Source organism: Equus asinus, chromosome 22, assembly GCF_041296235.1.
Source record: "Equus asinus isolate D_3611 breed Donkey chromosome 22, EquAss-T2T_v2, whole genome shotgun sequence".
NCBI classification, from domain to species: domain Eukaryota; kingdom Metazoa; phylum Chordata; class Mammalia; order Perissodactyla; family Equidae; genus Equus; species Equus asinus.
The window spans coordinates 43,090,523-43,116,594 of NC_091811.1; the positions used below are offsets into that span (position 1 = coordinate 43,090,523).

The 26,072-nt window shown below is 36.8% G+C and overlaps 1 protein-coding gene across 1 annotated transcript in view; it reads right to left on the minus strand.

The window, feature by feature from the left end:
• Positions 1–3,238: 3,238 nt before the first annotated feature.
• The window catches only part of SLC2A13 (solute carrier family 2 member 13), a 332,721-nt gene continuing 309,887 nt past the window's right edge, over positions 3,239–26,072 (minus strand). The window contains exons 8-10 of the mRNA XM_070494235.1: positions 14,151–14,272; positions 13,880–14,032; positions 3,239–8,476 (exon numbers count right to left, since the gene is read on the minus strand). Of these exons, the coding sequence (XP_070350336.1) occupies positions 8,250–8,476; positions 13,880–14,032; positions 14,151–14,272 (502 nt within the window). The 3' untranslated portion in view covers positions 3,239–8,249. The remainder of the gene's footprint in view (positions 8,477–13,879; positions 14,033–14,150; positions 14,273–26,072) is intronic.

Sequence of the window (26,072 nt, forward strand, 5' to 3'; positions counted from 1 at the left end):
CTCCCCAAATCCCCCCAGTTCATAGCTGCATATTTTAGTTGTGAGTCCTTCTAGTTGTAGCATGTGGGATGCTGCCTCAGCACAGCCTGAGGAGTGGTGCCATGTCCACGCCCAGGATCCAAACCGGTGAAACCCTGGGCTGCCAAAGCGGAGCCTGTGAACTTAACCACTCGGCCATGGGGCCAGCCCCTGCTGATTCCTTTTTAAAATGATTTCAAAATTCTAATGCAGTAGTTCTAACACTATCATGTGTGTAAGAATAACCTGAAGAGTTTGCTAAAATATAGATCATGATGTAAAAAAGCTGAACTTGTAAAAACAGAGAGTAGAATGGTGGTTACCAGAGGCTGGGGGTTGGGAGAATTGGAGATATGTTGTTTAAGGGCAAACTTGGAGCTAGTAGACAAGTAAGTCCTGGAGAGCTAATGAACAGCATAGTGATTATAGACAATACTGTATTATAAACTTCCAAGTTGCTAAGAGACTAGATCTTAATTGTTCCCACCACAAAGAAGAAATGATAATTATGTGAACTGATAGAGGTGTTAGCTAACACTATGGTGGTAGTCATATTGCAATTTATCAACATGTTGTATACCTTAAACTTATATGTTATATATCAATTATATTTCAAAGAAAAAAAAACCAGTTTCCTGGGTTACATCCCTAGAGATTCTGATTCAGTAGGTCGGGTGAGGCCCACAGATTTGCATTTGTAACAAACTCACGGGTGATGCCAGTGCTGCTAATCTGAGGACCATACTTTGAGAACTACTGCTTTAACAAATCTATTTTGTGAGTTTAGTATCCATTTGCTAAAAGTAAAGCATGCCAATATTTTCTTTCATGTAAAAAATGAACTTATTTGGCATGCTCATCATCTGAAATTAATTTTTGTAACTGTAGTGGAAAAGTGCATGAAATGTGAAAGATAAAAAAAGACCATAAATATTTCATGTTGAATTCATAGCATCTATAATTGTATGAGTTTAATTTCAATATAACCATTAGTGAAGAGTTAATAGTTTCATTTGGAGAGGATTTCAAGGATTATTTTTTAAATGCTGAAAGGAATTTAAATGATAGAGTACTTAAAGATTTTATAAAATTATTTTTGTTTCTTGACTGAGAGATCACATAAATAGAAATTTGTACATTAAATCCTGATAATCTGGAGAATATGAGAAGGTCGTGCTTCCCATCAACTGTGTGATTTAGGAGGATACACATGGAAAAGAGATGGAGAAAGGTAGAGCTCAAACCATTCTGGTCAGCAGGGAGCCTGGCTGCTGCAGTCACACAGACTGTATGACATATGTCAAAGAAGCCCATGTGCTCCTGTCCCTAGCAGTTGTTCCCAGGAAGGGAATTTATAAGAATATTGTTTGTTCCTTGGGCATCATGACCGTAGCAGCATCAGGGATGGTATATGGATGGTGATACTAAGAACAGCCAACAGTTACCCAGCACTTTCCACATTCCATTGCTCTAAATGTTTTATGTGATTAACTGATGTAACCCCCAGAACACATCTATGGGATACATAGTGACAACATCTCCATTTTATAGACAAGAAAATGAGTAATTTAGGTTACCAGGCACTAAGCAGAAAAGCTGAGATTAAAACCTAGACAATTTGTGTTCAGTCTGATCTGTTAAAACATTTTACTGTATACTGCTTCATATTTGGAGAAGAATCCTGAAATCAAAGGTTTTCAGGATTTGTGTCTATACCTCAGGTTAAAATGAGGTATCTGATTCTTTTTCCGCACACCATTTAAGTTATTACACAGGAATTCCACAATGTCTTCTTTTTGTTTTTTTGGCGAGGAAGATTGATCATGAGCTAACATCTGTTGCCAAGCTTCCTCTTTTTGCTTGAGGAAGACTGTCGCTGAGCTAACATCCATGCCAGTCTTCCTCTATTTTCTATGTGGGATGCCTCCATAGCATGGCTTCATGAGCGGTGTGTAGGTCTGTGCCCAGGATCTGAACCTGTGAACCCTGGGCCGCCAAAGCAGAGTGTGTGAACTTAACCACTGCGCCACTGGCTGGGCCCACAATGTCTATTTTTTAATCTTTCTGCCTGGGTCTGACAGGACAACATTCCAAATGAGGACCAAGAGAGGAAGACTGTTAGAGTATTCACTACAGAGAAAAGTTTTTTACCACTTCCTAGTGTGTGATCCTGGGCCCATCACCAAAATGTTCTGAACTTAAGTTTTAGTATCCATAAAAGGATGACAACGTTTACCCCACAGGATTAGGCAACTGAATGAGGACTTTTCTGGCCACTGATACAGACGTATATACTAGTCAGGTGTCCAGGTGGGTGGACACTTTATGATAATTTATAGGATTTTTGCCTTACCTGCTGATGAGAATCTTTGGTTAAGATGCAACTTCACTGAAAGACTTTGAATGACCGTGGATCTAGTGTCTTCAGAGGATCTCCTTGGGCTATTTGTATGGTTGGGCTTGGGATGGCACACCCTAACTATGGAGAAAGTCTAGTGGCTGCCCAGATCAAACAGTAATGTAATGCTTGTAGTAAAAGCTGCTGTTGGAGCAGAGTGACAATGGAGAGCAACAGAGTTCCAGGATGAATGTCAACTGTTCATCCAGCAGGTGTTTCATTTTCATTTACAAAGCAATAACCAAAAATAATTTTTGTCACCCTAATATAATGGTTCATGTCAATGTCTGCTTCTGAGAACGACCAGAAATAATATTTCAAGAATTCCTAAGCATTTCATTTCAAAGTTTTATGTTTAGAGTAATTCCTTGGAACAATTTTTAGGTATTATAATTTTTTTTTTTATGAGGAAGATTGGCCCTGAGATAAATCTGTTGTCAATCTTCCTCTTTCTGCTTGAGGAATATGTCTTTGAACCAACCTCTGTGCCAGTTTTCCTCTTTTTTTTGTATGTGGGATGCTTCCACAGCATGGCTTGATGAGCAGTGTGTAGGTCATGCCTGGGATCTGAACCCATGAACCCTGGGCCGCTGAAATGCAGTGTACGAACTTAACCATTATGTGACCAGGCTGGTCCCTATAAAATATTTTTCAAAGATAGTTGTGTTTACCTATGCTCAAAAGAGGGAAAATATCATTAAAATGAGTAGGCCTGCATAAATATATAGAGGTAGGTAATCTTTGTAGATGCTTTTACTGTGTAACCTAGATCCTAAAATCTAAGGAAGAGATGTAGAGAAAATAAAAAGTGCAAGGGAGATATATGAGTAATGAATTGTCTTAACTTTTATTTGATTATTTTCATTTACAGTTCTGGCACTGACACTTTTTTTAAAAAAAGATTTTCATTTTATGTAAAGATTGAACTTCAATAAAATAACTTAAAAAACATTTACATGTACATCACTAAATCTCCATAAAATATACAATACTTCTGATACAGCTAGAGGCTAGAATGACTTTGAAGGAAATGCTAAATGTTCATAATTTTTAAGAGATACCCCATATGTCACGTGTAGGAATAAATATTTATATTGAATTTGCCAAGACATGTGAAGTGTTAAACACTATGGAACATGCACCTAGAAATTAAAATATATATTTTGAAAACATTTTAAAAGCATAAAACTGTGTTTTGATTTAATCTAGAAGTACATTAGCGCTTCTAAATAGAAATTTGAACATTTATTACAAATAAGAGATACTATAACATCAAGTGAGATATAGTCCAAGAGCCGCTAGGAACCAGTTTGGACATGTAGAATATAAATTTCTACTTTGGCTAGAGTTAAATCTCATCTTTTTTAACCTTCAAATAAGATGGAATGATGTTAAATTTGCTAACATTTTAAAACTTTACAAAATACTGGTTTTTATTTTTGAGTACTTGTAAGCTGTATTTCTTTTTCTCATTTATACTGATGTGACAAAATCAAACACATGAACTTAACTGTCTAAAATAAAAATCTGAATATTACTGCTAAATGAAGGTAAGTATTTAACATTCCAAAGACCAAATCACTCAAGTGCAACAGACTGTTTTATGCATACAAAGTAAAGTTTTATAGGAATTACACTGTTTTACACTCACAAGCAAATTATGAGGATAAAATTCATGTACTTCTGAACGTCATTAATACTCTTAGGAACTATCTTTCTGATGTATATAGGCAGACAAAAATTTCCTTCTCTAGGAGACAATATACAAGAGAGTTGGTAGCAGTTAGCTGTTTGGCATTTTAAAATGATTACCTTTTCTAGAAAATAGTAGCAATACTGCTCACCCAGAAGAACTGAATGTACTGATAATTGATACGCTGCTACAACCTAAATCACTTCATCAAATTAGCTTAACATTACTGTACATGAGGCTAAGACAACTGATAGAAAAGGACAGAAAATAGGATATTAACGTTAATCCAGAGAACACCTCTGAGTCTTTTATAGGCAGCAGCTACACATGAGCTGTAAATTTTATCCACAATTTAATATGCTTTGCTATAAAGCACAAATTATGAATTCTCTGCTCCTGACCTGTTATGTCATTCTTTTATTCATAGTTAGTGCAAAGGTCTGAAATTGGTAATTTAAAACTTGTCCCAATAACTGTATAAATCTGAGTTGTTATGTGCTTAGTATAATTTAAGATTTTATAGCTAGGAGAATGGTAAAAAAAAAAAATCTGATTATAACAAAACATCTCATTAATTTTATTGTTCTTAATTACTATGCCAATGAAATAAAATCAAAAGAATCCTCCCACTCCCCTCACTGTATTACAGTATTTAATGACACTGATAAAGTTTATAAATTGAGACTCTCTTAGATAACATATAGATAGTATTTTCTAGATTGTCCTCCCCCAGGATCTGTGGATTATTAGAATACATTTCAATTTTACTTTCTGTGTAAAAGCAAAAGGGTAAGTTGTCAACTTATATTTTTCCTCTTCATTCTTCCTCTGGATAACTGATTTTGAAATTATAGTAAACAATTTATAAATTCTTTGCTTTAATGGATTTACCATTTTACAGTGAATAACTTAAAAAATAATGTTTAGACATATACTAAAATCTGGTTCAGTGGTAAAATAAAATTATGAAAAAGCACTTGATAGCATTACTCTCATAGCATTTTCCATCAGGGAACTAACTACAGCATATGACTGGGAACAAAATTCAAATGGAAATATTACATTTTAAGTCTAATTTTAATTTAGATCTTTAGATACATATTAAAAATCATGTCTTGGATAATTATTGACTAAGGTGCAACAATCAAAATTATTAGGAATGTTTATATTGAAGAAAAATATTAATACCAAATGTGTAAAACCTATCTGACATCACATTCAGCCTTATGTGTTCAGATGCAGATGAAATGCTATATTCTCTTAAGTCTAGTGCAGATCTCATCAGCCATCCAGGCTAAGCCTCAATAGGGGTGATGACCTCCTTCACTAAATTTCCCTAAAACATAATATACCTCTGTTGAATCTGCAGCATGTTTAGACGAAAACCTATAATTTCAGTTAAAAGCATGATGCTTAATGTGCTTTAATATGGTAAGTCAAATATAACACATATAAACAAATCGTCCTATAAAATATGTATTTGATGATGTTTCAGAATGAAAATGGAATGTTTTCAAGTTGGTAGTGGTAGCCAAAGACTCTGAGAACTTAAAAGGTGCGTAATATAAAAAAGCCTGCAAAATTCAAACATTCAATTTTTAATATACTATAAATGTTCACTGAATCTAAAAATAATACCCTAATTTTATAAGGTTCCTTTTCAAGTAGTTGTTTTTAAAAAATTATAAATAATTCTTATAACTATGCCTCTCTGGTCTTGTACTTCAAAGATATGGAATATTATCTATCCTTATCATTATATAAATAACAAATAGTCCTTTAAAGAAGAAGTTGAGGAGAATAGGGGAGGAGAACTGTGGCTGATTTTCCCTGTTATGTGCATTTATGGATGGAAAGTTGCAAACACCATTTGCTTATGTCAGGGAGAACAGGCCATGTTCTGCTTTAGGAAATAATAAGAGTCGAGTTGCTCCTTTAATAAAGTTACTGTGCATTCAGCCCAGCTGAGTATATAAGCATATAGTTAAGGCTATATATACAATAAAGAGAAGAATTGAGGCAATTACTTGGATAAATCAGAAACATAAATTTTTAAAGAGGGCACTTTATTGGTCTAAATATTTTTTCTCCCCATCATATTCTGATTTTACCACACAGTAGCTTGTTTTCCACTTCACTTGATCTGTGAGAAATATTACACAGATAAGAAATTTCTTACGGGGTAAGAAATATAGAATAATAATTTTCTCCATTAAATCTCATCTGCTTTTCTGGGAAAAATTAATATTACTATCCCCTTATAAATCAATTGTCAAAGTACCTAATTGAAGGAAAAAATATTTTTTATTACATGACATGACCAAAGGGAGAAAACTTTTTTGGCTGAAGCATTTTTAGGCCAGTAAAGTGACTGTTTAAACACGTATCATACCCCTGGTTGCTGAGAGAATGAACCTTCTTGGCTACATTCTCAGCTTTGATAACTGTGATAGGAACAAGCCAGACTTTAAGAGAAGAACAAAACATCTTGGAGACTGGCAGAAACACATTGAATTTAGAGACAGCCACCTTTTCCTTCCAAAAAGTACCTTATTTAATGTTTAGAGCCATGTTAACATGCACCAAACTTATGTGTTCCTAACTGGCCACAGGTGAGTCATTCATATTTTCACTGGAACTAATAAGTAATTTATGAATAATTTTGTACATACTATATAATTCTTAATATAAGAGCAAAAATTAGAGTTCCTTGATGAATGAGCATAAAAACCAATGAACACTTTGAAAAGACATTGTAGGCATGTGGTAAGTCAACATTTCTTAAAGTTATGTGCTGTATGAGAACCAGCAATCTGTTCCAATAGATAATCCCAATTTTTAGACAAGAAGGAAAAAATCCAAGCCAACCATGAGAAAAAAGGAAACACTCTCAGACAAATCTATGTATCTTTTTGGTAAATTGTCAGGGAAAACAAGACAGGGTGTGCAAAAATAAAAACTAGTTTATGTTCTTAGAGTAAAAAAAGACAAAGTACTATTAGGTAATAAAATGTGACAGTTCCATTAGGAAGAGTTAATAAGTTAAGAAAAAAATAAGTCCCACTCGTTAATTAAACAAACATCAATAACAGCAGGATTATTTCTGTCACTGATTTTCTTCCTTTTTTGTTTGAGAAATTTGATTAAAAGAGGGGGGGAAAAATAGTCTGCTAGCAGCTATTTAACACAAATGAAGGCACAAATAGGACTCCAGAGTTGACGATTGCAGGTGTGGTGAATATCAGGTGATTCTGGCATGAACAAAAACTGACCCTGAAATACAGTTGAAGATGTAGCTCTATTTTGTGTTTAAGTTGCATACCTAAGTGACTAACTCGATCAGGGGTCCAGAAAAATCTTCTCTTTCTTACTTTCTAGTAATAAAATATACTTATCAAAACTTGTTAGCTTATCTGTGCAAATGTATACTTATCACTGCTGCAAAAAAATATGTATGAAAATAAACCCTAAAAGACCTGCTTTTCATAATGTTCAAAATAGCCTGTACATAGTCAGTTTCTGAAGAACTCTCAAGAGCTGAATTGGAGAGAGAAACCAAATATGGAATCCAAAGGAGATAAGGACAGCTGTGCCCTTGTAGGAGGCACTTTCGAATCTGTTGATGAAAGCTTAAAGGGAATTTACTTTCTAATAGCTGATCACAGATAAGCTACTTGTCCTTAGGAAAATTTAGGGCCAATAGGCCATGTTTTGACAGAAAACACCCTTGGATCATATCCCAGAATCCTTCTTTATAAGTATATCATACATATTATGATTTGGCTAGATCAGCACTGACTCAACTGCCACTAATAACTATATATGTTCTTAGGAAAAAAGGATACCACTGAAGTCACTGGATACAGTATTCATTTTAGACTACCTCAGGAAGGAATTGCACATATTTGCTCAATAATTATTAGTTTAAAATCTCCGTAAATATTTTTTTACATTTCTGCTTGTGAAAAAAACAATGTCATCATGGTTGTATCTTCCTCCTAATCAAATATTCTAGAATATGAAGTCATTCCAAACTAGAATGTGGAAAGAACCAGATTAGAAGCAGGGCAGTGAGGTCATCCATTGCTGCTCTTCTCCCCCAAGTTTGTTTAAATGACTAAATATATCAGCAGCTGAAATTTATTCCACATCAGAAGCATCATTGTCAGAAAGATGATAGTTACTTCCCTTCACCCGAATATATTCAATATATCTCCCTTCATCAGAATCTGAAGCGCCACATGTACATAGCCTGTTGTCAAAGAGTGATTCAATTTCCTCTAATTTTTTCCCTTTGGTCTCAGGAAGACAGCCATAGATGAAAAGGAGTCCCACGGCAGCGAATCCAGCATAAAGGAAGAAGGCTCCTGCAATGGAAAATAATATGTATGTATAAATACACATAGATATACTTGGTCTGTATAAATATGGTCTATATATAGAGAGAGAGGGGCCTAGGTTAGAAACAGTCCTTGATTTTGACTTTCCTTTCTGGTCAGTCATGCATAACTGTGGTATGAAATGGAACCAAAAATTACTGCCAGCCTGGTTTACTCTAATTGTTCTAATCCTGTGAATATAATGTAATTTGCCTTTCTAAACTTGTAAGGCCAAACTCAAGAAGAATGATAGACCAGGTTCAGATGTAACTTCTGCTTTGCAGTCTTTTCTCATGTGGCTGGATAGAGATAACTTTTCTCCATGTGCTTTCACAGCACTTTGCTGAGGCCTCCTATCATAATAACCAAGAAATATTATAATTATGTGCATGTATTATTTGTCTTGTCTACTAGACTGGAGGCACTTTGAGGGAGAAATTTCTTTCTCATTTATCTAGTATTTCCAGAACCCACATACAATGATGACACTGCTGAACTCATGGCTCACTGGAGTACATGGCAACTCTATGCTTCTGGTCTCTCATTCCAAAAGTCTGATAGTCAACCTTGACTTTTCTCTCTCTCTCCTGCCCAGTATCCAATCTGCTGGTTAGTCCTGTTGGATCTACCTTCAAATATAATCTGAAGATGACCACTTCTCCTCATTCCGCTGATATCTGTGATCTAACAGCCATCCTCCCTCATCTGCACTACTGCAGCAGTCTCTTAACTAGTCTCCTTGGTCCGTCTCTTAGATCCTTATAGTCGTCCTCTTTTTCTTTTGGTGCAGAGCACTTATCACCATCTGACATACTATAAAGCTTACTAATTTGTTTTATTTTCCTCCTCTAGAATGTAAGCTCCATGAGGTCAGAGAATTTTGTTTTGCTGTAAGACTATGCATGTCAATGCAGCACAACCACAAAGACATAATTACTACCTGGTTGTGTTTTCCAAGTGTCAATTCAGCAAGCCAAGATGGATGAGATATATGAGTATGTGACTTGAGCATGTTCTTACATATTTCCAAGATGGCCTTTCCTTTTATAGTCCAATTCCCAATTTAAATATAAGAACCTATGCTTTCACTTTCGATGGTTGGAAACAACTAACTATAATGGAGTCCTTGCCTAATTTTAGGCCTTTGGTCCAGACCATCCTGTATATGAGGAAGAAAGATGACAAACTAATGGGACAAAGACTGGCGAAAGGATATCAGATTGGGAGTTGGAAAATCTGGATTTCAATCTTGCTATGTGACTTCTAAATAGTCATTTAACCTCTTCTCTGGACCTCAGTTTCCTGATTCAGCAAAATAAGATGGTTTCTCAGCTATGATTTAAGTTTATAATTCTATAAATTTTACAACCCAAATCAGGACCAGGTTTTGGAGAGATGGTTATGAGATGCTTGAGAGAGAGACATCCTCTTCTGTTTCAGTAGCAAAAGTGGTCTTAAGGGCAGAGTCTATGGCTTGTTTGTCTGTGGGTTACCTAGTACAGAGCCTGACACACTGGAGCGTCTAGAGAATGAATGTGCTCTTGTTGACTGCCAGATGGAATATATTGAGTAACGGATCTGAAATAAAGGGCTAAACTAGACAACATAAAGCTTGACTTTCAAATATGTCTTTAACATGAATAGCATAGCAATTAAAGAACTGAATTAACATTTCTCAGTTCTGCTGAAACATTACAGAGTAGGAAAGACATTATTAAGACTACATTCTTAAAGACATACGTATAAATAACCATTTCAGGAATATACACAGAAACATTTCTTGGGAAGGCTCAAGGAAAACTACAGAGGAAAAATGCTGCTCAATTGGCCACCCAAAAGAATCTGCTCTCTGGAATGAGGAGCCGTGAGAAAACAGAAGGGAAATAGAGATAAATTATGAGAAATTAGAAAAAATATTAAAGAGTTGACTAAATCAAGACATAGTTTGTTAGATTAAGTCATCAGAAGCCATACAATCTTAAGGAGCTGGACTTGTATAAATCAAATTCTCTTTAATAAAAACACAACTCTATTTACAAATATAGGGCTCATTTATTTCATTTGTTTGGTTCACACTGAATACTTACTACAAACATACATTTTTTTATGTCTTATACTTGGTAAATAACCAAAAAATAATACTAGGTAATCTGGGATGCGTGGCTGAGTGTTACAGTGAAAGGAAGGCACCATGGCTCTGTAGAGTCTGACAATCACAAAGCAACCCAGGCTGAATCCTTGGGCAGTTTCTTAAATTCTCTTGACCTTAGTTTCCTGATTTAATGGAGAAAATAATTCCTGCCTTGCCAAACTGCAAGAATAAAATAATGTATGTTACATGCCTATTAGAATTTGGATCTTAGCTGCTCAAAAAAGTGATAGACAACATAATCAAATTCTACTAAATGAGTAGGGAACACAAGAGTTGCTTTTAGAGATAGAGTGGAACAAGGTTGGTATGACCAATAAATTGGGAATGTTTTCATCAAAAAGGTGATACTGACAAGCTAGCTTTTGGAGAATGTGGGAGTTTTGAGAAAAAAATGAAAGGAGATGAAGTCCTGTGATCTGTTTACAGATAAGCAAAGTTGTGGAGGTAAGAACAGAATTGGAATCTTTAGCAGAGAGGAACAAAGAAAGGATCATAATCATGATGATGAGAAACAGGAAAAAAAAAAGTGCAACTGGTATAACATTTTAGACTAAACCAGGCTGCTAAACTCCAAAATCTCTAACAGAGCAAACCTAGTTTGGCTTTATAAAATGTAGTATTGAGGAAATATTCATCACAATTCACAATTTAGGAAGAGAGGCATGATCAGAAGTAACAAATCAAATCTGTTAGTGCTAAACTCGTACAGTTAAAACCAACTAGATGGGTTAGGAAGATTCTTGAATGCCGTGCAGCTTCTTGCTTGTGACCCAGATTCCCAAGCCAAATAACATCAGGGAAATTCTATTAAAATACAAGACCCTTTTATTAAATCTGAGGAATCTAAAGCAAGCAAACGCCAAAGCTAAGTGGGCTTCTCTGGTGAGACCTGTGGTTAAGCCACAGAGGTGTGGGCAGGCCCGGGGGCTGCGACCTGCTGCATGTAATGGGCAGGTCAATTATGTAACTCACTTTCTTAATTATTCCCCCCTCGGAATGAAAATGAAAAAAATGTCTGTCAGGATTATTAAACAGTGCAGATACTCCTCAGCTTTATTCGGAAGGAAATAAATCTTATTAGAGTCCTACATTAAGTTTCAGATTAAGACAGGTATTTAATTGAATTATGCAAAATGAGGAATCAAAGACCATGTTTGATTGAATTTTAATACCTCAACCCAGGAACTTTGATCTAATGCTCTCCAAGGGATCACTTTAGTCACACATGCTATACATAAAATGGTATACTGGTGACAGTTTAATGATAATTTTTAGTAATATTACAAAACATTACTGGATGGGGTCCAAGGCAGACCTGTCTAAGCAGTACAGTTTATGAAGGAATCAAAATCTGAGGTCTTACAAAACAAAAAAAGAAGGAAATAGAAAGACATGGATATTTCCAGAGAAATACATCATTATGGTGTATATTCATAAATTAGGAATAGAAACATATACCTTACATAAATCAGTAACATGTAGATTAAAATGTATATCAAAAAAAATGGAAAAAATGAACCTGAACTGAAATATTGTTCCAGTACTAGAAAGCAGTAGACATAATGGACTGACTGGTACACTGACATGATAGAAGCTTGGCTTAGTAACAAAGCAAAAAGCTTCTTCTAATGGGATATTTTTGAAAGAAGTCTGGCTAGGCCCTATTTAAATTTTACTTCTGTTGCCTCATGTTTTTCTGGCAGTATAAATTCAAGAAAGAGGAGCTTTGCTATCAGAAGTCTTACCAAGTAGACTATTATTTGGTCTATGAATTTCTATAAAAAATGCTTCCTCAGGATGTTAGTCTATATTTAGGTCTTAAATGTGTTCTCAGGAATCAGCAAATATGGGTAAATATTTATTGTGCTCATACTCATGGTGTCAGGAAGATAACTTTATGAATTTATGTAAAAATTTTAATTGCCAAGTGGGATAAAGCTGAACATACTGAATATATATCCAGTTTAAAATGCCAGTGCATTTCCTTTCCAAGAAAATAAGTATTTCTAAATGTTCTAAATGGTGGTTGGGAGAGAGAAGAGTTTATAAAGATAATACTCAGTAGATAAATAGTATTAAATAAAAGTAAATACCAATTCAGCATGTTTAGAAGAGAGGAGGAATAAATTTTTATAATGTTTCCTTTATTCATCACTCATCTACAAAATTCATCTGCATGTGTATTCATTTGACAAACACTTCTGAGTGCTTATCAAGTGAATGGCACACCCTGGAAGGCACTGGGAATTTAATGGTGAACAAGGCGTAGTACTTGCCTGAGCTCATGGGACTTATGGTCCAGCAGTAAGGGGAGAGGGGCTGACAAACGAACCTGTTATTGCAAAAAGGAATAATGAGTGCTTAGATCATGGGGTGGGGTGAGATGAAGGGAGGTGAGTGACAGGGGAGGGGATCAGAGGATGGCCTAAGCAGCAGGCATTCCATATACAGCATAGAGGCTTAGGGGGTTAGAGTGAAAACCTCATATTTCATCAATTTAGAATCCAATCACAATCTATAAACTTATACAGACAATGAAGAAATCATCTTGCTAAAAAAAGAAAGACATTTCATTTTGGTAAAAATGGACTTGAAGTACCTTCCCAAAGTTTTTTCCTAACTCAGCCACTTCCCAATATTGTTTTCTTTGAGTTATGGCCTCCACACCTTTTCACTTGAACCCTTCTGTTATGTTTACAGTTTTGGCAGTGGTAAGTGCCATTCTCAGTGGACACTGAAATGCACATGCCGTGGCCTGAATAGCGTAGATGATACAGTGGAAGGCATAACTCCCAGCACGACATTTCGGGGAGCTACTTTCAGCCCTACCCTGATTCTGCTCTTGGACACGACTCCATCCCTGTCGTGGGACATCTTCAAGCATTAGCCCTAGACTTCCTGCCTACCTCTTTCTACCATTCTCTGTTGTTTGTGTTTCTTCATTAAACTAACAGCTCTGCTGTGAAGATTTCCAACTGGGGAGATAGCTGGGAAATGTTTGGGTTGGGAGAGTAGGTGGGTGGGTGAAGGCTATAAAGCACTGAGGGACAGAAGGGAGAATTCCTCTTCTTTTTTTCCAGGTCCATTTCCAAGGACTTTGGGGAACAAGAAAGCCACACAGAGATATTTATAACAGCAAAAATATAACCATCTAGTCTTTTCAATCACAAATGATAGCATATCTAAAAAGAGTAGGAAAAATAAAAATGAAACTATAGCTGGAAAAAATATTCTCTTACCATAGTATGTGAGATACTCTGCTGTGTGTAAAAATGTCAATGAAACCAGAACGTTGAAAATCCAGTTTATTCCAGATGAACATGCATTTCCTGTACTTCTTGCCCAAAGGGGATATATTTCAGAATTCACAGTCCAAGGCATTGGTCCCATTCCTGAGAAATACAAAATTAAAAATTTCAGTAAAGTAGTATGTAAGGAATTTTAAAAAGAGTAGCTTGTCTCCTCTAAAAAGAGACCATTTAATTAACACAACAATAGCCTTTGGTTTACCAGGTGCGAAGAAAACAAGATATAAAATAAGGCCCAGAAGTGCAGTCCAGGAGTACGGAGTAGGGCAGAAATTGTAAGCCCAGAATACTTCTTCTGTTTTGAATTTGGTTTCATTTTCACACCTGAAAAATAATGCAATATAAATATTAACTTAGTGTTTTAGGGTATAGTTGCAGAAATTCAATGTGATCATTTAGGATGTATTTGGAAGTTCCTTAATATCATTAAGGAAAAGGGTCCAAGATGTTTTTCTTGAAAAAGAAAGTTAAGATTTAAATATACAGTATTAAATATGCAAGCTCACATAGAACTTTTTAGAGCTGAATATAATTCAAGAGCAACACAAAGAAGTACATTGTACATACAACTCAATAGAAAAAAACCTGATTAAAAAATGGGCAAAGGCTCTGAATAGATTTTTTTTTTTTAAGATTGGCACCTGAGTTAACATCTGTTGCCAATCTTCTTTTTTTTCTTCTTCTTCTTCTCCCCGAAGCCCTCCCAGTACATAGCTCTATATTCTAGTTGTTGAATAGACATTTTTCAAAAGAAGACACACAGATTGCCAATAGGCACATGAAAAAGTGCTCCACATCACTAATCATCAGGGAAATGCAAATCAAAACCACAATGAGAAATCACTTCACATATGTTAGACTGGCTAGCATCAAAAAGAGAAGAGATAAGTGTTGAGAAGGATGTGGAGAAAAGGGAACCCTTGTGCACTGTTGGTGGAAATGTAAATTGGTTCAGCCTCTGTGGAAAACAGAATGGAGGTTCCTCAAAAAATTAAAAATAGAACTACCATCTGATCCAGCAATTTTACTTATATTTACCCAAAGAAAACAAGAACACTAACTTAAAAAGATATCTACTCTCATGTTCATTGTGGCATTGTTTACAATAGTGAAGACACGGAATCAATCTAACTGTCCATCAGTGGATGAATGGATAAAGAAAAATGTATATATACACAATGGAATATTATTCAGCCTTAAAAAAGAAGGAAATCTTGCCATTTGAGACAACAGAGACAGACCTTGAGGGCGTTATGCTAAACGAAATAAGTCTGGCCAAGAAAGATAAATAAGGTATGATCTCACTTGAATGTGTGATTTTGTTTAAAATAACAAAACAAGCTTACAGATACAGAGAACAGGTTGTTCATTATGGGAAGGGGGTTGGGGGGGGTGGTGGTGGGGTGAAATGGGTCAAAAGGCCCAAACTTCCAGTTATAGAAGAAATAAGTCCTGAGGATTTAATATACAGCATGGTGACTATAGTTAATAATATTGTATTGCATATTTGAAAGTTGCTAAGAGAGTAAATCTTAAAAGTTCCCATCGTAAGAAAAAAAAATCTGTATATATGGTGACAGATGTTAGCTAGACTTATTGTGGTGATCATTTCACAATATATCCAAATATTAAATCATGTTGTACACCTGAAACTAATGTTATATGCCAATTCTACCTCAAAAAAAATATATTGTGTTTCATAGCATTTTTCATACAAGTCCGACACGATTTCCAGTTAGTCCTCGAAAGCTGCAGTAACACTTTTAGACCACTGAGAGTCAGTATGTTGTAGAAAGACTAGATTTTGCAGTCAGGACAAGACTCAAATTTCAGAACCAGCTTTTTCTTATCTGTAAAATAGGGATAATGCCTTACAAGTAATGTTAAGGATTAGAAGGGTCCTGTAAAGAGGTGATAGGGTAGATGAAGGCAGAGAACAATGCTTATATCTTATTCCAGCCAACCCTTTCCTTTTCTGCTGTGCATCCTTGCTTACTTCTCTATCAGTCACTCCTTGCTGTTTGCCTCCTAGTTCGACGGTGGAGCAAAGTCTTCTATGGTCTTAGATGGATTGTCAGGTTGAACTTCCAATTCTTTACCTTAATTGAAATCAATTGCACCTCAAGATACACTCAGCCTCAAAAACATTCTTATCCCTTCTTGTTATTTTAGACTGTTGTTCTGCCTCCATCAACCTCTGTTTTAGAACCTTGATATCCAAGCCCTATCCTTATTGCTGTCTATGACCTCCATCATAACACCCTACCTGTCTTGATGATTTGGGTGCCTGGTCAGTCATCTTCTCCACCCACTCTCATCCTTTGCCACATTCATTGATTTTTACTTCTAGCCCATCTAATACCGTGGCTTGATACTTCCTCATTTAACCTCTGAAAATGCAGACAGGGCACTTCATAATTTGCTTGATCTGAAACTATTTTACTTTAAGTTCTCAAACATAGAGTATTCCTTTTCTGATTACAAGCACTTTATTTCCTCATTTCTGATAACTTGCTCCACACCCAAATCACAGTGTTTAGATTCTAAACTCCTCTCAGTATTCATTCACCTCATCGCTCAGCTTAGTCCATGCCAATACTGTCTTCTCTCGCCTCTAGAATCCATCTTTCTTTCCTCCATCCTTGTCTGCCATTCTCACCATTTCAGTTCCTAACCCTGTGCAGCACCATTAACTTCCTTCAATAACCACTTTTCAGAAGCTGGGCAAAACTGTGAAACCATGCTGCTGGGTTCTATGAAAAGTTCATGCTATTTCTTCTCAGTTGGGTCCCTAATTATGCTTCTTTATTTTTATCCCTTATGGTCTTCTCTACTGAATTCTTGGCTTATAGCAGAGTAGGCATTCAATAAATTTTGTCAACTATCGCCTCAATTAATTAAAATATTTCTTACTGTCCTCTAGCCTTGAATCTTTCCCTCTGCTTTCTAGGTACTAAGACCTTGGCTCCTCACTTTGAATTTGAATGCCCTCACTTTTTCTCTACTGAACCTTTACTTTTCTATATGTTCTTTCAGCTTTTCTCCTACCTCCAAAGGTAACATGTCTCCTGCCCTTTCTAAGGACTGCCATTCCTGCATCTCATTCTCCTGCATCTCATTCTCCTGCTGTCTCCTCTGGGGTCATGTTCTATCAGTAGTCTGTTCTCTTTCTGCCATCTTTAGTTCCTTCCTACTAGACCCTTCTTTTTACAACACAAAAGATCACTTCTACTCGAATGTTCAACCCCTCTCATATTACTACTACTAGCTTGTTTGAAATTACAGACAAATTTATCCTAGTGAGCTCTACATCCTCACTACCCACTCTTTCCTTCACAGCCCTGCTCCCCTATCCACCCAGATGCCAGCTGACTCTTACTCAGGCTGTTTTCCAAATCTGCTCACCCAAAAGTCCTCAATGACCTCCTGATCCCCAAATTCATTTTTCTTGCCTTAATTTTGAGGCTCTGCTTACTCTGTGGTGGTTGATATTGCTGACAACCCTCCTTCTCCTTCCCCTTTACTTTTAGATCTATATCTTCGCCTTATCTCACTGACATATATGTCTTCATTGCCTTTTTAAAATGCCTCTTCCTCCCCTCAACTCTAAATATAGCTGTTCTCTAAGGCTCTATTCTGGGGTTTATACCCTCTCTCTTAATCATCTCATCTAATTTTAGGGCTTTTCAATCTCCACGCGGATGCTGAAAGGTTATTCTAGCCTCGACCTTTTTCTCAAGCTCCATTGCTGGAACTTAGGTATCTGCTGTGCATCTACAGCTAGATATCCTGCTGTGGCCTGAGCACAGTATGGCTGCAAGGGAATGCCATGTCTTCTCCAGGAGGTGGGAGTTGGGCTGTTCTGGGTTCAAATCATGACTCTATCCCTTATTAGCTGTGCTCATTCATTCAAAAATTTAGATAATGAGTGCTTTTTATGTGTCAGACATTAGTGATATAGCTCTGAACAAAATAACCACCGTCTGCATTTGTGCAAACTAGAGTTTAGGGGCACAGGTGCAGTCCTGTTTCCTGATCTGTAAAATAGGGCAAAAGACCATTCTCACAGGCTGTTGGGAAATTAAATGTGAAAATGCATACTGAGTGCTTAGCACACTGCCTGGCATGTAGTGAGTATATGCACAGTAAGTATTACTTTACTAGTGCCTCTCATGACATTTCTATTTGAGTTAACACCTCCATTCCTTGACTTGAAATTGATTAAAATCTTGGAGTTATCTTCAATCTTTTCTTATCCATCTCTTTTTTTAAAGTTTATTTTCTTTATTGAGCTAAGATTGGTTTATAACATTATGTACATTTCAGATGTACATCATTATATTTTAAATTCTGTTTAGACTACATCATGTTCACCACCCAAAGTCTAATTACCATCCATCACTGTACACATGTGCCTTTTTACTCCTTTGCCCTTCCCCCTCCCCTCTTTGCCCTCTAGTAACTACCAATCTAATCTCTGTATCTATGTCTATGTTTCTTCTTGTTGTTTTAACCTTCCACTTATGAGTGAAATCATATGGTATTTGTATTTCTCCCTCTGACTTATTTCGCTGAGCATAATACCCTCAAGGTCCATCCATGTTGTCACAAATGCCAAGGTTTCATCATTTTTTATGGCTGAGTAGTATTCCATTGTGTGTATATATCCCCCTCATCTTCTTTATCCATTTATCCATTGATGGAAACTTGGGTTGTTTCCATGTCTTGGCTATTGTGAATAATGCTGCAATCTTTTTGACTTAGTGTTTTCATGTTCTTTGGATAAATACCCAGAAGTGGGATAGTTGGATCATATGGTAGTTATATTATTAATTTTTTGAGGAATCTCTATACTGTTTTCCACAGTGGCTGCACAAGTTTACACTCCCACCAGCAGTGTCTGAGGGTTCTCTTTTCTCCACATCCTCTCCAACACTTATTTCCTGTCTTAATGATTATAGCCATTCTGAATGGTGTCAGGTGATAATAGCTCATTGTAGTTTTGATTTGCATTTTCATGTGCCTGTTGGCCATGTGTATATCTTTGGAAAAATGTTCAGATCCTTTGTCCATTTTCTAATTGGGTTATTTTTGTTGTTGTTGTTGAGTTGTATGAGTTCTTTATGTATTTTGGATATTAACCCCTTAACAGATATATGATTTCCAAGTATCTTCTCCCAATTGTTAGGTTGTTTTTTCTTTTTCTTTCTTTTTTTTTTTTGAGGAAGATTAGCCCTGAGCTAACTTCTGCTGCTAATCCTCTTCTTTTTGCTGAGGAAGACTGGCCCTAGGCTAACATCCATGCCCATCTTCCTCTACCTAGCATGGCTTGCTAAGTGGTGCCTTGTCTGCACGCAGGATCCAAACCGGCGAACCCCCGGCTGCTGAAGCGGAACGTGTGAACTTAACCACTGCACCAATGGGCCAGCCCCTGGTTTTTCATTTTGTTGGTGGTTTCCTTTGCTGTGGCGAAGCTTTTTAGTTTGGTGTAGTCCTACTTGTTTATTTTTACATTCATTTCCCTTGCCTCGGGGGAGTCTTTGTATTCAAAAAGATACTGCTAAGACCAATGTTGAAGAGTTTATTGCCTATGTTTTCTTCTAGGAGTTTTATGGTTTCAGAATTTACATTCAAGTCTTTAATCTATTTTGAGTTAATTTTTGTGTACAGTGTAAGATAATGATTTTTTTCTTTTGCATGTGACTGTCTAGTTTTCCCAACACCATTTATTGAGCAGACATTACCTTCTCCATTGTAAGTTCTTGGCTCCTTTGTTGAAAATTAGCTGTCCATAGATGTGTGGGTTTATTTCTGGGCTCTTGATTCTATTCCATTGAGCTGTGTGTCTGTTTTTGTGCCAGTGCCATGCTGTTTTGATTACAATAGCTTTGTAGTATATTTTGAAATCAGGGAGTGTAATACTTCCAGCTTTGTTCTTTTTTCTCAGGATTGCTTTGGCTATTCAGGGTCTTTTGTTGTTCTACATCATATAATTTGGGGATTCCTTGTTCTATTTCTGTGAAAAATGTCATTGGGAAATTTTGATAGGGATTGAACTGAATCTGTAGATTGCTTTAGGTACATTTTAACTATGTTAATTCTTCCCATCCATGAACATGGAATATCTTTCCATTTATTTGTGTTCCTTCTTTGAACAATGTTTTATAGTTTTCAGTGTATAGGTCTTTCACCTTTTTGGTTAAGTTTATTCCTAGGTATTTTATTTTATATTTTTGCCATTGTAAATGGGATTGTATTCTTAATTTCTCCTTCTCCTATTTCATTGTGTTACAGAAAGGCAAGTGATTCTTGTATGTAGATTTTGTATCCTGCATCTTTACTGTATTCGTTTATTATTTATAATAGTTTTTTTGTTGGATTCTTTAGAGTTTTCCATACATAAAATCCATCTGCAAATAGTGACAGTTTTACTTCTTCCTTTTCAATTTGAATCTATTTCTTTTTCTTTCCTGACTCCTCTGGCAAGGACTTTCAATACTGTGTTAAATAAGAGTGGTGAAAATGGGCATCCTTGTCTTGTTCCTGTTCTTAGAGGGAAAGATTTCAGTTTTTCACCATTGAGTATGATGTTAGCTGTGGGTTTGCTATATATGGCATTTATTGAGATACTTTCCTTCTATGCCCATTTTATTCAGTTTTTAAAAATTATAAATGGATGCTCTGTCTTGTTGAATGCTTTCTCTGAATCTGAGATGATCATGTGATTTTTATTCTTCATTTTGTTAATGTGGTGTATCACACTGATTGATTTGCAGATGTTGCACCATCCATGCATCCCTGGAATAAATCCCAATTGATCATGGTGTATGATCCTTTTAATGTATTGTTGTATTTGATTTGCTAGTATTTTGTTGAGGATTTTTGCATCTATGTTCATCAGTGATATTGGCTTATAATTTTCTTTTTTTGTGTGTTGTCCCTGTCTGGTTTTGGTGTCAGTGTAATGTTGGGCTCATAGAATGAGTTAGGAAGCGTCCCCTCCTCTTCAATTTTCTGGAAGAGTTTGAGAAGGATAGGTATTGAGTCTTCTTTGAATGTTTGGTAGAATTCACTGGGGAAGCCATCTGGTCCTGGGCTTTTGTTTTTTAGGCGATTTTTCATTACTGTTTTGATCTCCTTACTAGTGATTGGTCTATTCAGATTATCTATTTCTTCTTGATTCAGTTTTGGAAGGTTGTATGATTCTAGGAATTTATCTATTTCTTCTAGATTATCCAATTTGTTGGTGTATAGCTTTTCTTAGTATTCTCTTATAGTCCTTTGTATTTCTGTGGTGTCCATTGTAATCTGTCCTCTTTCATTTCTGATTTTATTTATTTGAGCCTTCTCTCTTTTTTTCTTGGTGAGTCTAGCTAAAGGTTGGTCAATTTTGTTTATCTTTTCAGAGAACCAGCTCTTAGTTTAATTGATTTTTTCCACTATTTTTTTAGTCTCTATTGTATTTATTTCTGCTTTAATTTTTATTATTTCCTTCCTCCTACTGATTTTGGGCTTCATCTGTTCTCCTTTTTCTAGTTCCTTGAAGCGCACTGATAGATTGTTTGAGAAAAATCTTGTTTTTTGAGGTAGGCCTGTATTGCTGTAAACTTCCTTCTTAGTACTGCTTTTACCATATCCCATAAATTTTGGTATGTCATATTTTCATTTTCATTTGTCTCCAGGTATTTTTTGATTTCTCCTTTAATTTCTTCATTGATCAATAGTTGTTCATTAGCATTGTGTTTAATCTCCACATATCTCTGGCTTTTCCAGTTTTCTTCTTGTAGTTGTTTTCTAGTTTCATACCATTATGGTCAGAAAAGTTGTTTGGTATTATTTGAATCTTCTTAAATTTTTTGAGACTTGTTTTGTGGCCTAAGATGTGATCTACTCTGGAGAATGTTCCATGTGCATCTGAAAAGAATGTGTATTCTGGAGTCTGGCCCAGTGGCATAGTGGTTAAGTTCGTGTGCTCTGCTTCAGTGGCCCGGGGTTTGCCAGTTCAGATGCTCAGTGCAGACCTACACACTGCCCATCAAGTCATGCTGTGGCGGTATCCCACATAGAAGCACTAGAAGGACTTACAAGTAGTATATACAACTACGTACTGGGACTTTGGGGAGAAAAAAAAGAAGAGGAAGATTGGCAACAGATGTTAGCTCAGTGCCAATCTTCCTCACCAAAAAAAAGAATGTGTATTCTGCAGTTCTTGGATGGAATGTTCTGTATATATCTACTAAGTCCATCTGGTCTAATGTGTCACTTAAGGCCAATGTTTCCTTATTGATCTTCTGTTTGGATGATCTATTCATTGATGTAAGTGGAATGTTAAACTTCCCTACTATTATTTTGTTACTGTCATTTTCTCCTTTTATGTCTGTTAATGATTGCTTTATGTATATAGGTGCTCCTATGTTGGGTAAATAGATATTTACAAGTTTTATGTCCTCTTGTTGGAATTGCTTCCTTTATCATTATGTTATGCCCTTTGTCTTTTGTTCTCGTTTTAAAATCTATTATGTCTGATATAAGTATTGCCACTCCAGCTTTCTTTTTGTTTCCATTTACTTGGAGTATCATTTTCCCTCCCTTTACTTTCAGTTTGTGAGTGTCTTTAGATCCAAAGTGTGTGTCTTGCATGCAGCATGTATAGGGGTCTTCTTTTTTTTATCGATTTAGCCACCCTTAGTCTTGTTATTGGAGCACTTAGTCCATTGACATTTAAAGTAGCTACTGATAAGTATGTACTTATTGCCATTTTGTTACTTTTTTCTGGATGTTTTTGTAGTTCTTCTCTGTTCCTTTCTTCTTCTCTTGTTCTCTCATGATTTGATGGCCTTCTTTAGTGTTATGTTTGGGTTCCTTTCTCTTTATTTTGTATGTATTATTATAGGTTTTTGGTTTGTGATTATCACAAGGTTCATATATAATAATCTATGTAAATAATAATCTATATTGTTTATGGTCTCTTAGTTTGACTTCTTACTAAAAGCCCTACATTTTTATCCTCCCCTGACATTTCATGTTTTTTATATCATATTTTACTTATTTTATTTTTGTGTATCCCCTATCTTCTTATCATGGAATTAGATAATTTTAGTACTTCTGTCTTTTGACCTTCATACTAGCTTTATAGGTGGTTGATCCACTACCTTTACTGTATATTTGCCTTTACCAGTGATTTTTTTTCTTTGATAACTTTCTTATTCCTATTTGTGGTCTTTTCTATTCCATTTAAATAAGTCCCTTTGACATTTCTTGTAAGGCCAGTTTAGTGGTGATAAACTCCTGTAGTTTTTTCTTGTCTGGAAAACTCTTTCTTTCTCCTTCCATGATATGAATGATAACCTTTACAGGTAAAGTATTCTTGGCTGTAGGTTTTTTCCTTTCAGCACTTTGACTATATCCTGCCACTCCCTTCTAGCCTGTAAGGTTTCTGCTGAGAAGTCAGCTGATAGCCTTATGGGGTTTCCTTTGTATGTAACTTGTTGCCTTTCTCTTGCAGCTTTTAGGATTCTCTCTTTAATTCCTGACATTTTAATTATAATGCGTCTTGGCGTGGACCTCTTTGGCTTCATCTTGTGTGGTGCTCTTTGCACTTCCTGTACCTGGATGTCTATTTCCTTCCTTATGTTAGGGAAGTTTTCAACTATTATTTCTTCAACTGGGTTCTCTGCCCCTTGTGTCTCTCTTCTCCTTCTGTGAAACCTATAATATGGATGTTAGTATGCTTGATGTTGTCCCAGAGGTCCCTTAGACTGTCCTCATTCTTTTAAATTCTTTTGTCTGTTCAGCTTGGGTGATTTTCTCTACTCTTTCATCCAGATCGCGGATCCTTCTTCTGTGTCATCTACTCTGCTATTGATTCTCTCTACTGAATTTCTCATTCCCATTATTGTATTCTTCTGTTCTCAATGGTTCTTTTTTATATTTTCCAATTCTTTGTCAAAGTTCTGTGTTCATCTCTTCTTCTCCCAAGATCAGGGAGTATCCTTATGACTACTAGTTTGTACTCTTTGTGAGGTAGATTGTTTATTTCTGTTTTCTTTAATTCTTTTTCTGAGGGTTTGTCCTATTCCCTTATTTGGAACATATTTCTTTGTCTCCTCATTTTGCCTACTTCTCTGTAGTTATATCTATGTATTAAGTAGCTCAGCTGCATCTCCTGATCTTGGAAATGTGGCCTTATGTAAGAGATGCTTTATGGGGCCTGGCAATGTGCTCCTCTCTCATCACCTGTGCCAGATGTTTCCTTGTGTGGGCTATGTATGCCCTTCTGTTGTGGTGGAGTTGCTACTGCTACAGGCGCATGGGTAGGTTAGGCTGGCTCCCAAGCTGGCTGGTTGTAAGGCTCAGCTGGGTGTGGCTGCTGCAGTGACTTTATTGCATGGGGCAAGCCCTGGCATGGCTGGCTGTAAAGTCTAATAGCATACAACCACTGCTATTTTGCTGTTAAGTGAGTCAGGCCCCCACTGTGGCTGGTTGCTAGGCTCAGGGGTTCACAATTGCTATAGGCTTTCAGTGTGGCTCCCTGTAGTGCGCGGCCATTGTCAGCTCTCTCAGGAGTGTAGATGGGTAGAGCTGGCTCCAGGTGTGGCAGTGTACAATCATGTCAGGTGTTGGAATGTGGGGAAGATCCTCTATGTGGCTGTTTGCAATGGCCAGCAGCACAAGTCTGCTGTGGGCCCATGTGCCCCACCAACACAGGCCTGCACACACACCTTGTCAATGTGGACCCACAAGTTTGCTGCGGGCTTGCTGTGGGCAGGGCCAGTCCCTGGGGCAGGCTGCCTGCTGCCTGGCTGTGCTTGATTGCCACGGGTGTTCTATTGGGTAGGACAGATTCCTGCACTAACAGGCTAAAGGAGGAAATCCAACGGCAGCTGCCAATGTCTGTGTCAACACAACTGAACTAGGTCACAGTAATGGTTGCTACCAGTGTCTCAGTCCCGGGGGTGGGGTGGGGGGTGGGCTCAGCTGCCTCCTGCCTCTCTGAGATGTGCTCCAACCTTAGTAAGTGAGTCAGTTTTACTAATGAACTATGCACTTTTCTTTCTGGTGTTTTTGTGTTGGTTTCCAGATCGGGTGAACCTGTGTGTGGGCCCTTTAAGATCAGGTTTTCCTTTCTCTGAAATTCTGTGGTTTTTCCGGGCGTATTCCCTATTGGTTTTCAAAGCCAGCAAAGCCAGGTATTATGGGATCTCATCTTGGTTGTGCTGAATCCAAGGGCTGGGATGCCTATTGTGGCATAAAATCCCTGGCTCCTCTGGGAAAAGCTCTGTACCTTTGAGATTGCTCCTGGCCATGAAGCGCCATGGCTAGGATGTGGTTTTTTCCTCAGCAGAGTTGTATTTCTGCCTCTTCCACCTGTCAGTGTTGTCCCTTGTGGGGGTTATTTTTATCCAGTTTCCAGATCTCTCTCAGAGGAAACTGTTCCACAAGTAGTTGTAGATTTGTTGTGTCCATGGGAAGAAATGAGTTCAGAGTCCTCCTACACTGCCATCTTCCAAACTCTCTACCTCTCTTTCAATGCTCCATAATTTTAAGTCTAAGTAAAGAAGAGTGACTAAGACTATAAGCTCTGGAACTGACATCCCATGTTCAAATCTAGGTTGGGACACCCAGGTTTGAAGCTAGTCACTTAACTTTTCAAAACCTGTGTGAAATAAGGATTTTTTTTTTATTGAGGTCATAATAGTTTATAACACTGTGAAATTTCAGTTGTACATTATTATTTGTCAGTCACCATATAAACGTGCCCCTTCACCCCTTGTACCCATTTCCCAACCCCCTTCCCCTGTGATAACCACTAAACTGTTGTCTTTGTCCGTGAGTTTCTCCAACATATGAGTGAAATCATACGGTATTTGTCTTTCTCTGTCTAGCTTATTTTGCTTAACATAATACCCTCCAGGTCTATCCATGTTGTTGTGAATGGACGATTTTGTCTTTTTTCTGGCTGAGTAGTATTCCATTGTATATATATACCACACCTTCTTTATCCAGTCATCGGTCGATGGGCACGTGGGTTGCTTCCACTTCTTGGCTATTGTGAATAATGCTGCAATGTAACTCCCTTTGAATTGTTGATCTCAAATTCTTTGGATAAATAACCAGTAGTGGG